At 38.3% G+C, this 16,587-nt stretch overlaps 2 protein-coding genes across 4 annotated transcripts in view; one reads left to right on the top strand and one right to left on the bottom strand.

The window, feature by feature from the left end:
• The window catches only part of pcmtd1 (protein-L-isoaspartate (D-aspartate) O-methyltransferase domain containing 1), a 21,061-nt gene extending 15,879 nt beyond the window's left edge, over positions 1 to 5,182 (top strand). The window contains exons 5-6 of the mRNA XM_005912610.3: positions 1,810 to 1,933; positions 2,277 to 5,182. Of these exons, the coding sequence (XP_005912672.1) occupies positions 1,810 to 1,933; positions 2,277 to 2,650 (498 nt within the window). The 3' untranslated portion in view covers positions 2,651 to 5,182. The remainder of the gene's footprint in view (positions 1 to 1,809; positions 1,934 to 2,276) is intronic.
• Positions 5,183 to 7,009: 1,827 nt separating this feature from the next.
• Positions 7,010 to 16,587, bottom strand: part of sntg1 (syntrophin, gamma 1) — a 40,595-nt gene continuing 31,017 nt past the window's right edge. For 2 of the 3 annotated variants that reach the window (XM_014332338.2, XM_005912611.2), the window contains exons 14-19: positions 15,386 to 15,502; positions 13,694 to 13,765; positions 13,101 to 13,253; positions 12,823 to 12,915; positions 9,376 to 9,486; positions 7,011 to 9,245 (exon numbers count right to left, since the gene is read on the bottom strand). In XM_014332338.2, coding sequence (XP_014187824.1) covers positions 9,063 to 9,245; positions 9,376 to 9,486; positions 12,823 to 12,915; positions 13,101 to 13,253; positions 13,694 to 13,765; positions 15,386 to 15,502 — 729 coding nt within the window. In that variant the 3' untranslated portion in view covers positions 7,011 to 9,062. Of the gene's footprint in view, positions 9,246 to 9,375; positions 9,487 to 12,822; positions 12,916 to 13,100; positions 13,254 to 13,693; positions 13,766 to 15,385; positions 15,503 to 16,587 lie in introns of all 3 variants that reach the window. The other variant, XM_014332340.2, reaches the window with a different exon arrangement.

Genomic DNA, 16,587 nt, shown 5'->3' with positions numbered 1-16,587 from the left:
CTCACTCATTTTATACATTGACACAAGGAAGTGAATTTTATGGATGTCCAAAACAAACCATAAAAATCTTCATGCGTTCATTTGGGAATTACTGTTAGACTTGGAAAAATGTCAGAGTAAAGCCAAAGACTGCTCGGTTCTGGCAAAAATACAGACTTTGGGAAAATTGTGGATTTATTATGCTATCATAAAGAAGATGGTTGTCTTAATCACACAGAGACTTTGCAGTACGTCTGTGCCCCTTACAGATGGCTATGAATGGATGGACTTCACAGCCTCTTCTTTATCAGCCCCCCCTCCAAGCCTCATCACACCTCCCCCTGCGAAGTTCTAACAGTGCACACTGAGTCAGCAACTTCATATGACTTTAAACGTGTTTTGAGAACTGTCACAGTGCAGACTCGTTATGACCCGAGCCAACATAATGGGTGATTGATGTCTCATGTAATCATTTATGTCTCTTGGATTAATCTTCTATCTTTTCATATTGATATGTCATGAAGCAAAAGGACAAAGACTTTAAGGCTTTTAGCTTTTCAGATGCAAAATGTTACGGTTTCAATTTTATCTTTCACATTAGAACCCGGCTGATTTATCAGCAGGTCGATGTTATCGGATGATGTCAGCTATGTGCCGCTACAGCACTTACAGTAGCCAATACATAAAATTTGGAAAAGTGTCAGGAGAAACTGTTCAACCAGTTTTGACATTGAATAGTTGGTCCACTAGAGGGCACGCCGCAACTTTCCTGTTGGCAGTACTTGTTTGGAACAAGCAGCTGAACCTAGCAGAGTCGTCAGATCGTAATCAAGTAAATATGTTAGCGAAATCTGTTTGTGTGTCATGTGTCTGCAAGAAGGTAGAAAGTAAGTATAGGCTTATACATCGGATTTTAAATTGACAAATATTGGTATCGGCCAGATTCTAGTAAGAGCAGCAGTGGAGTGCTTGCATTGTGGCAGGCTGTATATTGCTGCTTCTTTTCTCTACTTAACTCTTCTTTTGCAAAAGAGATCTGATTAAAATAATTAATTAATAATTAAGAATTGAATTTTCTGTGTGTTAAATGTCTTTTTTCAGGAGTTTAAATGCACCAGATTAGCGGTTGCTTTTAAATAGCCAAACAATTTTATACAATGCTCAGACATTTTTGAGTCTTTGCTGGAAGCTAATTGTATTTGGAAACTTTCATGTTAAATTTTTTCTTCTGTTTATTTAAAAAAAAAAAAAAAAAAAGTATGGCAATGAAGTTTAACCCACAATGTAAGTCCATTAATAGCTCATTGGAAATAAATGCTAAAAGTCATAAAACTAAATGATGTTTTTGGCTTGAATACACTGGGTAAAGGTGAGAAAGAACGAGGAGCACAGACAGAAGTCGTCTCCTTGGTCCTCTGATTTTTATTCAGCGCCTGCAGGTTATAGCCGCTAGAGAAAGAGATTTGGGGCAGGGATGTCTAAGCCTGCAGCTAAGTTTACAAGAATAAGCCAAATTTGGAAGGTATATGCAAAATGAAGCTACCTTTAGCTTGTCTGTTCAATTCAAATGAGCCTAACAAGCATGCTGTGGTTGTGTAAGACTTGGCGCGTGTGGATGGAAGCAGTTAGAAGGATGACTTTTCCCCATGGTGGTGTGATAGAGGCCTCTTATTGGATTGGGATTTATTACACCCACAGTAACAGGTGTACATGTCGACTCGAGTAAAAGTCATCTTTTGATTCACCTGAGTCCAATGTTTCCACTCCTTGCTAAATGTGAAGCATTTGATGTTTTTCAGTGTAAAGTTCAGTTTTTGTCTCTTTATACAGCTGACCCAGATAACCAGGACTGGCCAGAGCACGTGGGAAAGCAAAAACATCTTAGCGGTGTCCTTTGCCCCCTTGGTCCAGCAGAGCAGAGCTGATGGAGAGAAGCCCGACACTGTCCATCTGCGTAAGTTCCCACGCCTCATCAAACAAACAAAAAAAAAACAACCTCCCAGTTTTTGTGTTTCATTATCTCTAACTCATCTTGAAATGCAAAGCAGGCAATATTTTAAATTCAACGCGTGATGTGTCGAGTCCTGTAGCGATATTGGCTTTGACATATGAAGCTCGCCCCGAGGCCGCTTCCTAGACCCAGTTATTCCTCTCCTTGAAATACCGAGACACTTTTCTCTTTCACGTCCTCGCTCGTTTATGCTGACCTAGTTGAAGGACTGGTGCGGCTGTATGGATTATTCTTATTTGTGTGGCGCACTGCCCTGAAGCACCGTGTCATCTCTCTTTGTCCTCAGCCCCAGTGACTGTCCGCAGCCTTCAGGATCTCTCTCGGATCTACATACGCCGCACTCTCCGAAACCTGGCCAACGAGGACAGCCAGGGCAAGGGGACGACGCAGAGAGTCCCCCAGAAGCGCAAACGCAGGCGCTGTCGCAGGCGACGCATCAACACTTACGTTTTTGTAGGCAACCAGCTGATCCCGCGGATGGTGGAGAGCGAAGAGGAGGAGCACACCGAGGAAGAACACAAAGAGGTGGAGGAAGAGGAGGACAGAGACATTGGCGACATTGAAATCCTCAAGCAAGTGAACGTGTTGAGAGACCAAATAATGGCTTTACCGCTGCCTGAGTCACTGAAGGCATATTTGCTGTATTACAGAGAGAAATGACTTATTCACTTGATATCCCTTCTTAATGGGTGCAGCGAAATGCTGAAATGCTTTTCTTCATCTTTTTTCAGTACAAATGTAGCATTATTTCCACTTAATCTTGATGGCAAAACTGTAACGGAAAGAGACGTCACAGATAATATTGGATAATAATGTTATGATTGTCCTGAGTGTTAATTTTTTTTTTTTTTGTTGACATGTTTGTTTGTTTTTCTTTTGGTTTATAAATGGAAAAAGATATAAAGTAAATGAAAATAGTTTCAAAAATCAATTTTGAGATTCAGATTTTATCGCAATGTCAGAATTTCTGCAGAAATGTGCAGATTAAAAATTGTATTAAAAAAAGAGTTCTTACTATATTTGTTAAAATACGATCATGCTAAGATGAAGACTTTTATTGCACCTTTTTTAGAAGCTTTAACTTACTTTCAGTGTCTGATGATTTAATGATACTGAGAGGAGACACTGAAAGGCAAATAAAGCCACTTTCTCCCATTTTTTCTTTTTCTTTTTTTGTTAAAGAGAGTTAAAGAGTAAGATGTTCGATAAGCCCGAATGGGGCACGTATGTCATTACTCTTCTTGGTATTTCATTTCAGGGTAATGTGTTTTATAACTTCCTATTACAAGAGTTCACTGAAAGACCAGACTGGTTCATAATTTTTTCTACAGGGCACCTTTTAATGAAACTTTTTCTACAGGGTGCTGACATTCTTGTTTCCTCACTACTACCTGATCTGATAGGCTGTCGCGGGCCTCCTTCTCTCTTTTTATTTTGCCCTGTTCTGGATTCATATAATATAATATAATGATGTAATTCTTAGTATTTGAATAAACCACATCAGAGGTTTAAAATAAGGGTGACATGGATACGATGGTGATTTAAATATTCACCTAATTTCGAGGGGAACTGGTGAAGGCATGATGTTCATCCATAATGAATACATGCATGAATATATTGTATATGGGTGTTCCTGACTTTGCTCCTTGTGATTGGTCACTGGAGGTGATGTCCCAAGTGATCAAACTTTGAAATGTTTCTTAACAAATGACAACAAAAAAGGTTTCAAGATGGTGAACCAGATTGATGGCCTTGACACAAATCTCGAATTCTGTATAGTACTTTTTTCTTTTTCTTTTTTTTCTTTTTTTAAACAAAATCAACGACAATGCAAAATCTGACGCCTTTTGTATCACGGACAACAAAGCACCTTAATCTGCAGTCCTCAAGACAGAGAAAAAAGGAAAAAATAAATAAATAAAAAGATGACTTTTTTTGGGCTTCATTTGTATTGTGGACTGGACTTAATGTAATGTAAATCCTCTTTAAGTACAATTTGCTTGCAGAACCTTCCTGATAGTGATGACTTTTAAGTGCCAACATCCCTCGCCCCATCACATTAGGACTTCTGTGAGTTTTCCAGCACAGTAAATTTCCCCCATAAAGGATGATATATTTCTACAAAAACATTCCACAGTGAAAAAAACAAAAAACAAAAAAAAAAAAAAAAAAAAAAAAAAAAAAAAAAAGAAAAAAAAAGGGGGGGAAAAAAAACCCTAAAAACAAAACGGCACATCACTGATCCGACAGGTCACCGTTTTTCTTCACGCTTTACCATCACAGCATTTGGAAAGTTCCTTCATCTTACTTTGAATGCATAAATTTAGTATTCCAAAAGCTGAGTTGAATGTTGTTGATATTAATTCTATTCAATATTAAAGTGATATATCTATATATGTATTGTTATCATATGATTCTGCATACAGTTGAATTAAGTTGCAGTTGATTTGTTGTAGCGCCCTCTTGCTGTACTGTATCTTGACACTGGGAACTCTGTAGATCAAATCTCCACTGCTGTCTGTTAAATAGATAAGATATATTAGTGCTATAGGTCTTCATTTTGTTCTGGTGTAATGACGAATATTTTGTTTGAAAACGGGGCTGGTTATTCTATTTAGTAGTTTTTGTGTGTGAAGAGGTAACATTTATTTTCTGTAAGGCTTTTTTTTTTTTTTTTTTTTAAATAGATTAATTCATTGCAGAGCTGTGCAAGTAAGCAATAATGGAATAATTTCTCAGCTTATAATTACCAATAACAACATAGTCCCATTTTATTTGCCTGGTATCCATTAAAATTCACATGACCAATTACAGCCATGCAACAGTTTATATACCATTATCGAAAATGTAATTGCTAATTAGCGAGCACATTAAGTATTGAAAGCAGGGGACCTACAACCTCGACTCTCAGGTCGCGCCTTGCACCAAAGTTAATGGGACTGCTGTGATTACATTTAATGTGGATGAGATTCGACTACAAAAATGGCAGCCGGTAAATACCAAGTCATAACCAATTATGTGCTCTTATATTAAGATCATTTGTTCAGAGCCAAAATAGTTCTATTCCTGTTTTTTTGTTAGCTTTTTTTTTTTCTTCAGGCATAGGTTGATTACTCATAGTGTGTGCAGTTCATTTTGAAAATGTGGTGTTTCTCCGTAACGTTTGGCACAAAAATAAAGGTCACGATCACATTATGTGTCTTCTAATCATTCTAATTACTCTGCTTTTCCAATCTTATTTATTTACCAATGATGTCTAAATGTTGTCTGTTAGTTAAAGGAGTCCTTACAATTTTCTTTTTCTCTCGTTAGATTTCTTGCCGCTGCTCTTGTGTCACATTGTAGTTGTGGAGTGAATAATATCTGATGACCCACTGGACCATGGTATATTTAAGCTAAGTCGGCTAATGTTGGGTTTAATGGACTTTGCAAAGTTCGGTAAATTTATTGGCAGCAAATTTATGAATGTGAAATTTATGAAACTGTAAACTCTGCAATTTAAAAAAAAAAAAAAAGTGACATGAAAAAGATCCATCCATCCATTCTCTTCACCTTATCCTTATCAGGGTCTGGAGCCTATCCCAGCTACCACAGGGCAGGGAACACTCTGTCGCAGGGCTAACACAGAGAGACAACCATTCGCACTCACACACCTATGACCAGTTTATAATGACCTATAAACCTCCAGTTTCCAGTTAGATTTCACTGTCACATATGACTCCAGAATACTTGCAGAGCAGTTCGTGGTCAACTGAATGACTGCAAGGTGTCCAGATCCTGTGGATGCAAAACAAACACAAATAATTACCCCTTCACCAAAGTGCTTGACATGCGGTATAAAATTTGTGCTAACGTGTCGTGTTCGGTTTCTACTAAGCATGGCGCTGTGCATTATGGCCAAACATCTCTGCTTTAGTCTCACCTGTTCAAAAGAAATTGATCAGGAAAGTCATGCAGTTAGTTCAGATGTAACACTGGAAACTCAGCTTTGCTGCCATGTTCTTTTTATAGAGAAGAAGCTTTTCTCAGAGACCCTCCTAAACAAGCTATCCTTGTTTAGTGTTTTTCTATCGTATGTGACTGAGGCCTATATAGTCTATGATGTACTAGAGCTCTTGGGTGATTTTTGCAGCTTCACTGAGCATTGTACAATCTGACCTTGGAGTGAATTTGCTGGGATTGTGGTGTTGTATTAAAACACAACTAAATGCTCCAGAGGGGCAGCACGGTGGCACAGTGGTTAGCACTGTTGCCTCCCAGCAAGAAGGTCCGCCATCTGTGTAGAGTTTGCATGTTCTCCCTGTGTTTGTGTGGGTTATCTCTGGGTACTCTGGCTTTCTCCCACATTCCAAAGATATGCAGTTAGTTGGGATAGGTTAATTGGCAACTCTAAATTGCCCATAGGTGCAAATCGTTGTCTGTCTCTATGTGTTAGCCCTGCAGCAGATTGGCGGCCTATCCAGGGTGTATCCTCCCTCTAAGACAGCTCTAATAATATAATAATGTCTATATATAAAATATGTGTTAATATAATGTGTTTAGCACATTATAGTTGACATTAATAGTAGAAAGTAATGTGGATTTGGCTGCCCAGTTTAATTATGCAGCATCACAGTGCTGCTTGTTAAGAAAATGTACACTTTATGAATCTGCTTTACCCAAGGATTTTTATACTTAAGTAACACTAGGCCAAAAACAGTGTGGAAAACTGTTTTGGTTAACCAAAATAAAGGAAACTGGAGTTTAAAGAGAAAAACGAGAAGTGTATTCCCAAGACTAAAGTATAAATATGTACAAAGTGCCCTCAGTTGTGTGTGTTTGTCCCATAATACCTGATGTAAACGTCTCAAACTTTGGGTCTGACATACACCATCTGCATTATAATAATGAAAAGCTAAAGCTAACAATGGAGCAATGTGAAAGAATAAAAACTAAAGTAAATGTGAGCTGAACTGAACTGAGAACAAAAGTTTAAAATAAACTAAAACTACTGAAAAAAAAGTCAAGTATATACCATTTGTTTAAAACTGATTTTTTAATTTGCACAAATATGAAAAAAGACTTCTCTGACTTTAAAGGGAGCTCAGCGGCGCACTGTGGGGACAGACAAAAGGCAGACACAAAGAAGAATATGTGAAAATGGAGCAGCGGCAGAGAAATCTTGACTTTGAGTACTCAATGGCATCTTTTATTCAGTGTTAAAAGTTTTTTATGAACCTCAGCAAAGATGAGTATAATGACATCTCTATCGCTGACAAAAAAAAGGAGAGTTGACAAAATTGCTGTATGCTGCGGATATGTACTAGAATTTTAAAATACAACTTTGAGGACTTCTCAAGAAAAGTAAAGTGAGTTCTCTTCGTAAAATCAGCGGCGTAGCCAGAAACTGTAAAAAAGTAAAGCCGACCACAAGTGAGCCATGATATAAAAGGTCTCATTTATTCATTTATTACACAGGATATTTGTTAATAAAACATCTGCAAAAAATAAAATCAACCTCACTCTGTAGATCTCGTGTTATAAGGGTATATGCGACCAGGATAATTTTAAAGCACAAAAGCTCAGACTTTCTTTGCATAGACTGCACCACCATTAGTTCCCATCAAACACTCGTATCAGCTTAACAAGGCCGCACAGTACAAAGCACTGACCCCGTTTAATTCGCAATCCTCTAGAGTTTACTTACCAACGGGCCCCTTGTGTTTGGATTCCTCTTTGTAAATGGAAGGTAAGAGCATCACTAATTGCGCTAATTGACCTGAACTCTTTTTGACTATGATAGTTTAGCTGTCGCTCTGCAGCATTACAAACAGTTTGTGCAGAGTTTAAAGGGGTGTCTGGAACATCTGGAGGCAACGGTGCTACATATTTCTATTTTCCTCCTACTTTTTTCTCATTTGTGAATGTAAAGTTCCACTTTGTTTTATTTACAGGTCAAAAAAACAAAGGTAAAATATTTTCAAAAATACACCATAGCTGATTTTATTCCTCTAAATTGGTCCATAGAGTAAATGATGAAGAGAGCACAAGGTTATGAGCTATCTACCTAGTTGTCTAGGGTGCACATCAAATTAACAAATGCCTTAATCCCTACAAGTAATCCCTCAAGTAATCACCATAATTCATAATTCTTTGAGTTCATTTGAATGTCAGTGTTTATTTACATAATCAGGTTTGGGGGTAAAAAATCAAAAGTGCTATAAACATCGTGGAAGGTGTTTCTAATCATGTTTCGAGTGTTTTCGTCCCTTTATGGCTGAGCTGATGGTGAAGCTGATCATCAAAGTGCCTTCATAGTCAGTAATCCAAGACATAGACATATTCTTACCTCACACAGGTATATAAAGAAAAGAGGAAATTAATATAAAGAAATCCATTTCATCCAGCAACGCTGCCAGCGAACGTCTGTGTAATTAAATTTAGTCAAAATTAAACTGATTTTGTGTTATAAGACCAGACTGATGTTGCCATTTAGCTTTTAGTTAGACTCTAATCTGAAAAATGTTTTTTCTTTCAGCAAATTGAATTATGGATAAAAGTTTCCACCTCAAAAACACACCAAAAAAAGAAAACGTAAGGTATCAAGTATCACAAATTACACACCATACCATCATATCCAGTGTCCACGCTTTACCTTGTAGAAATTCAAGTGATGTTCCATCTGAAGTGGGGAAAAGGCTAGAATCTATGTTGCTTAAACTGCAAGTGGTCAATAAAATTACATAGAAAAGCAGACTGGCTTGGGAAAAGAACTGCATTTTCTTTTGTAATTGATTATAAGGATGTCTGAGACAAAATCACATTAAAAAAAAACTTTTGAGTCACACCTTATGTGTCCATTGAGTCTTTCTGTGAAGTCTCAGCCCACAGTTGTTCCAGAAATCTGAGAAATCTGCAGATACGTCAAGTAATCTCTCACAAAGAGGTCTTTTATTCCAGCAGTGCGCACAGCTGCCCCCCATAATGTCCGAGTTTGTACGTGTTCCAGGTCTCCTGTCCACCATCGACACAGGCCACATTCATGATTAAGTGCAGCGTCCTTTTTAAAAGGGGTCAGTGAAAGCAGCACCTGTCAAGTGGCGTATTTCAGCTTAGGTGTCTGTGAATTACAGGAGAGACTGGAAAGAGAAGCGATCCCAGTGGTGGTCGCGGTGCCTTGGCTCTCCACAAACATCGGGTCCAGGCAAGCGACTTTGGCAGCGAAAAAAGCGTGAATACAGTGAAGCACTGCGAAGAGGTTTGAGAACTCCAGCTCCTGAGAGAGACAGAAAATCAATCCTCAAATCACACACGAGCGATTAATTTTTATAGAGCCGTGCTGCTTTGAAAATCTTGTTGACTTATTTTCTGGCATGCAACATTAAACATCCGTCAAATTTAATTACCTTTGCTTCGATAGATTTGGAGTCTTGATTTTGGAATAAAAACTTGATCTTGCTTTTCCCGTCGTCAGACGACCCTTTTAGTTGGGAGAACTTGTATCTCCACAGCACTGCCTGAAACGCAAACGCAACAACATAACTAAAGCAAAAACAATATGTCTTTATTTTCCACGCTCAGATTTGTGAATCATTTCTGGTGTCACTTTTTTCATGAATAAGTCACGTTAAAATCCACGCGGATCCGGTGAGAAATGGGGCACGTCAGCAGATCAACCAGAAACTGGAGTGTTATTTTTACCACTGGGGAAATTTAACCAGCCACAGTAATTTCACCTGCATAGCAGAGCTTCGGTGATTCAATTAATGCCGAACCGAATAAACAAAAAGCTGTGCATTGACTCAGTTTCATGGCTCCTCTTGTAGACAGCTAGCCAAGTTATTTGCACATTCCTATACTGTTGAAACAACTCCCACCAGCCTAATTAAAACTGCAACATCAGTCTGATTAAATCTTTTAGCCCTGCAATACAGATGAACATTTTTCATTTAACTTAAAGCAGATATTCACGAAGCATTTTCGGTGTGCAGCCACAGAAGTGTCACCTCTCCTCTGCTTTGCCTTTAAAATTCAATCTGGCTCCCACTAACCTTGTCAGAGGTGCCGATATCACCATCTCCTTCATGTCAATCACTGCATTTCATATTCTGTATCTTTCTTGCATGAAAGATAAAGAACAAAATCAGCTTCCTCCTAAAGCCACACCCGACCAGTGCAATGTTCATTTTTATTCCTGCTTTTTTACTTTTCCTCTATTTTGTACCACAAAATCAACACATTAATTTGCAGTTCATTTACAGATGAAAAGAAACAAGTAAATATTGATACTCTGATATGATTAAATTACCACAAATCCTGAACTAAATCAAAGCATCTCCATTTTGACTGCATGAAGCATTGAACCAAGGCTTGCACAGTACTGTGTCAGTATTACAATCCAAAATATAGCAGTACGAGTGCTTAATGACCTGTATAATGAGAATGTTTGTAACAATCATTTATATTGCTTATTTGTTTTAAATATTCAGTTTATTGAAATCAGATATTATTTTTCATTCACAGGGCAAGTGTAATGCTTGATAAGGAAAAGCTGCTTGCGGTGAGTAGGTCATATACAGACTATATGAAAACCTATCATTTCAGTCTTGCTGTTCATTTCAGGGACAAATGATCTAATTAACTGCAAAATAACTCACCGCCCACTTTATTAGGCGAGTGTATACCCTCCTAGTTCCTTTCAGTATTGCACTAATTCCTCAGAGATTTGGTCTGTATTCACATGACATCATCACACAGTTCGGCAGAGTTGTCGGCTGCGCATCCATGATGTGAATCTGCCGTTCCACCGCCATCCAAATGTGCTCTATTGGATTGCGATCTAGTGACTGTGTTGTGGCCATTTGAGTACAGAGAACTCACTGTCATGTTCAAGAAACCAGTTTGAGCTTGTTTGAGCTCATGGTGTGTTATCCTGCTGAATCGATCAGAAGATGAATAGACTGTGGTTATAAAGGGATTGAAAGGTTTAGCAACATTACCCAGGAAGGGTTTGGTGAGTAAATGATCAGTTGATATTAAGGAATCCAAAATGTGCTGAGAAAATACCCCCCAGACCATCAACACCACTACCACCAGCCTGAACGACTGATACAAGGAAGCATGGATCTATTCATATTGTTTACGTCAAATTCTGGCATTACCATCTGAATGTCAGAGCAGAAGTCGAGACTCTTCAAACCAGGCAACGTGTTTCCAGCCTTCTCTTGTCCAGTTTTGGTGAGCCAGTGTGAACTGTAGCCTCAGTTTCATGTTCTTAGCTGACAGGAGTGACACCTGGCGTGCTCTTCTGCACACTGGTTGTAACGCGTAGTTATTTGAGCTACTGTTCCTGCTGCATCTGCTGCATCCTTTGATGCTCTTTACCCCAAAGAACTGCCGCTCACTGGATATTTTCCTCTTTTTTGGACCTTGTACTATAATCTCTAGAGACAGTTCTGTGGGAAAATCCAGGTTTTTGAAATACTCAGAGCAGCCAATGCTCAAAGTCACTGAAATCACCTTCCTTTCCTATTCTGATACTCAGTTTGAACTTCTGCAGATCCTGTTATGGGCTGATTAGATATTTTAGCTACCAAACAGCTGAATCTAATTAAGTGGCCGGAGAAACAGAACAAAATAAACAGCAAGAAGATTTTAAAGATGTGATGTTTTCAACGTTTCTCATTGATTGCATACTTTGTCTCCAGTAACCAAAGTTATCTAACATAGTGACCTAGTGCTTGGTATTTGCTCTGAGTATTTTCTATTGTTTTGTATAGGTTAAACAGCACTATAAGTGCCTCAGTTTTTTTTTCTCCAAAAATAAGCACCAGAGTGACTGCATCAGTCATCAGTTTAACAAGAGAAAGAGTGTCAGCGGGAGCCATGATTTCTTTGTTTCCTATATAAATCACTGTTACAACTGTTTCTTCCAGGGCGTACTTCTTTTTTATGATACACGAGTGGCCCTTTGATTTAAAATCTCCAAAAAAAAAACAACCATCAAGAAAAAAATGATGTTTTTTTCTCATGTGTTTTTTTCACTCAGCCTGCAAAAGTGGAGGATGTGAATATTTGTGTTGCATGAGTGTAATAGTGCACTGTAGGCTGAAAAGAGACTGTCTTACACACAAGTTCTAGCCACATTTACATTATACATGTTCCTGTGTTTGCCATATTGTCTCCATATCTTATCTTATCTACTGTACTGATATCATACTGATAGCTTTCACCTTTTAATTGTATGTTTCATTAAGATTTTTTATGGAAAGGCAAATTCTGATGAATAAACACCTCAGTTATATTCCTGCCTTTTTTCTTCCTCACTGAAATTCACATTACCCGGTTTTTAAATCCTGCCTTTTCCAGCTTTCAATCATGGAGTAATTCTGCTCCATGTATTTGTCTGCACTTGCAGTTTACATTTGGATTGTAATTTGTGCATTTCTGCCTGTAAACAATATTCTGGCAACATTTTTTATCATCCCTGGGGGACACTGGAGCTTCATATTGCAGGAATTAGGGCCAAAATCTTACAGAACAATATGTCAGTGCTTGTGTCCTGCTCATCCACATAATGTGCACCAGTTGAGTAGTCTGCTCTAAGACCTGGTGAAAGGCCAAAATGAACTGCAGGCAGGAGTGAGACGTTTGAGCTTGGGGGAACCAGCTGTCAAAACGAATGTGCTCAAACTCAAAATGCACACAGTGCAGAATAAGTTAGCAGCACCATAAAAAGGAAAAGGGGAAGCTGGGGTGCCGTGATTAGGTTCATCAAACTGGGTAAAATAATGAATCTCCTATTGTAAGTGTCCCGTTTTTGTATTGATGACAAAACACTGTCCTTCACTCACTTTTGACGCAGCATCAAAGCACACAAAGCCCATGCCGAAGTCAATAGTGAGTCCCATAAGGTGGCTTTCCATAATACAGGCGTACGTTTTACACTGCAGAACAAGAAAAGAAGATGTCAACCACAGGAGTTACATAAGGACACAAGAGCATCTTTGCTCTTCTGCTAAAAGTCATGTGGGCGTTATCAATCTCTGCACTAAAACAACTGAGAAGAAACCGCATGCAAGATTTAAACTGTCACAATTCCCGGCACATTTCCTGCCGTTCAGGCGCAGACCTGTATCCTCTCCACCTCCAGGAAAGTGGCCATCTGGAAAGCTTTCTCCCAGATCAGCAGCTCACACTCCAGCTCCACGCTGAAGAACATGTCCTCCCCGCTCTCTGTCTGAACACTGAAGCAGTGCTTCCTCTTGTCCAGAAGGTCACTGTCCTAAAATAAGTACAGCAAGGCAGTCTCCTGAAGCGAATTACTAAAGCATTTTAGCAGACAATGTTTTCCTCTAATGGGTCTTTGCATAGCTTTACATAACCTAAATTGTACAGGCAGTCTAAGGTCAGCCTACTGTATATCTGATTGAATATGTGAATCTATATGAATTAGGTTTGCCATAATGAGTTTCTAGATAATGAACTCAAGATAAATTCCCACTATGAAATTCAAAGTGACCTCGAACCTGGAGAGAATGAACAATGAAATGTGAACCTTGAGTGTCTCTGTGGGACTGGAAAAGAACACATGCAAATTAATAAGTGAGTTATATAAGGGCATTCCTCAAATTCAGTTTGCTACTTAGTATTCTCAGTGTATCCGATCTGAGAGATGCTTCTGTAAATGTTCAGGGAAGCAGATTAAAAGAAGGACCGACGTACCTTTAAAATCTTGCACATTATCTCGTACACAGTAAAGCTTTTCTCTGCTCTCGTCCAGTCCCATGTTGTCACCTGAAAATGTCACATCCAATTTTCAAATTTTATTTGAGGAATGTATTTGTTTTGGTAGAAATACTTTTAAATAATATTGCAATTATTTGCAACAAAAAAAAAAACAATGTCAGGACAACATAAAGATAAGTTTGTGTTTCATTCTTGAAATATAAAATCAAATAAAGAGCCGCTATATTTACTATAAACTCCAAAAACTGCAGTTCCTCTAATGACCACTTGAGGCTATCTCCAAAAGAGGGGCCAATCCCCATAGAAAGTTTACAACAGAAAGACACATGGATATTGACTTGGCCATTTTTCAGCCATCCTGTATTAGATTTGCTGATGTGATCGGGATCCTTGTCCTGTTACATTTTCCAGTGTAACAGGACAAACTTTAGCTTCCAGAGTCAGACTGACATTCAGGATGACTCAGTGACTGCAGGGTACCCAAATCATCACCCCTCGACCACCATGCTTGACAGTCAGTATGAGGTGTTTGTGCTGATATGCTGTGATGTTGCACATTGTGGGTAACGTCTCCACTTTGGACATTGTCCCAGAAGTCTTGGAGTTTGTTCAAATGCAACTTTGCAAACCTAAAGCTGCCATGTTCTTTTAGAGAACAGAGGCTCTCTCCTTTCATACTTACTGAGTCTTTCTCTATTTATACTGTCATGAACATTTTTTTTTTTTGCAGTTTCTCTGAGCATTGCATGGTCTTATCATGTAGTAAATTTGCAGGGACATCCACTCCTGGGAAGACTGGCATTGCTGATGATCAGTTCATTGTTTAGCAGCACCTGGCTCCTACCTACCCTATAGATTCCTACAGTGATACTAATAGGTAATATCATGCTGGCTCTAAAAAGTTTATATAGTCTGTTGTACTGAGCAAGAATTGTTTTTACTGTAATCTTTTACCCACTGATATAAAACAGTTGGTTAATGTTCAAATCCGAGGTTACACTGTAAGTAATAACACAACAGATAAACTCATTTATTAATCTTTTACACTTTAACGTTTACATTTTTGGTTTTGAAAAGTCTACAGAAAAGAAGCCACCAACCTATACTCTTTATACTTTCATAGAAATGTTTGAAATCCAAAGCCCTCAAGGCTTGCCGTGCCCATCCACAGATTTCTAAAACATGACTGTACAATAGCCATTTGTGTCCACAGTTATTGATGAATGGTTGTCGGACTCAGCTGTCTCCTTGCCACGTGAATGGAAATATTTGTCACAGGTAACTTCAACAATAAAGAATCTGGTCGTCACTGCTGAATAGGCAGGCTCCTACATCCCACCATCTATTCACATTAGCATTTTCCATTTATATCAGCACATTCACATTGAGAAGGCAATTTCAGTTATCTATCAATCTTTTCTCATCTCCCGGACCATCGACAGCTTATCCCTCTTGTCATAATCACCTAAGTGGCTGGCAGAATGTAAACAGATTTAATGATCGCCATCAATCAAGTGAAAGATCAATGCAGCACAAATGATTATGAGTGAGCTGCTTCCTTTTTGCCTAAGCATTTTCTCCCTAAACAATACATTAGCATCAAATGAAAATCTCCCGATGGAGCTGAATGACATCCATTCAAATGCAGACGCTGGCAGGAAAACTTACAGGAGGTGCTGAAAACTTGAAGAGGGAGGAACCCCTCAAAGCGAGGAACTTTGGTGAATACATTCGGTCCTGAACGGAGTCCTGCTCCTTCTCGTCAACCCAGCCCATGTAGATAATCTATCAGAGGGTAAAGACAACAAAGGCATGTTATTTTATGCCACTCTGTAAAATCTAATGAATAGTTGTTGAAAAGCTCTAAAAACAGACTTTAGTCAGTTTAGTTTAGTGGTTATTCGGTGCTGCTATATTTGACCGAGTACAAATGGCTTGTACGGTAGTCATAAAAGCAGTGCACTGTAGTCTTTAAGAGAAATACTGATCTAATATTAAAGTTGAATAAACTTTATGTGTTTTATGATCCTTTAATAACAAACGATTTAAATTAAAATCTATTTTCCATCGAGCTCAGGCGTCTCAAACGTGTGGCTCCACGGCTACATACAGCTCTTTTTCCCATCTGCCTTTGGTTTCCTGTGGCTTTCACAAAAAATTAGATGAAAGGGAAAATAGCAGAGTTAATTGTTTAAAATTGTATTTCTCATCAAAGTAAAAAAAAAAAAAAACTATAAAAAAAACTTTTAAAAAACTTAAAAAAGTATGTCTATGTTCAAGGATGTGTCCAGAACCCCACCATGGGGTGGCACCAGCCCCCCTGGATTACTTGGTGTATCCTTCCCACCAAAGCACTAGATCAGAGTACTGTTAATCTTGTGATCTCCAACACCATTAGAATGGAGCATATTAGCTCTTTAACGAGTACTTTAACGAGGTTTGATTTCCACGTTATTCTGCTTTTATTTTGAAAGCTTTAATTACTTGTTGTTTCGTTGTTAAAATGTATTATAACAGATCAACAACAATATAAGTGATTAAAATCAGTCATCAACAGCAGCAATATGAAGATTTACATGTCAGTAATTCAATATTCAGTAAATATTACGTATATGGCCCAGAAAGCGGTCATTCCACCTAATGAAAACATTTACTTTAGCTACTTTAAATATATTTTGAATATGTGACCTGTGCACTATTAAGCTACGTAAGTAGGATTGTAGCTTTTATTATTATTATTATTATCTAAATACTGTTTTTTCACTTTACAAAACAACTTCCCTACACAAAATTATATTTAAACCCTTGTGCAGCGCCACTTTTCACATAATAATAAATTTTTAATATGTCACAGAGATGACGGGGGGGGG

This window comes from Haplochromis burtoni, unplaced genomic scaffold (assembly GCF_018398535.1).
Source record: "Haplochromis burtoni strain Fernald_Lab_line unplaced genomic scaffold, NCSU_Asbu1 Contig_3, whole genome shotgun sequence".
NCBI lineage: Eukaryota > Metazoa > Chordata > Actinopteri > Cichliformes > Cichlidae > Haplochromis > Haplochromis burtoni.
This window is presented reverse-complemented; position numbering and strand designations above follow the sequence as displayed.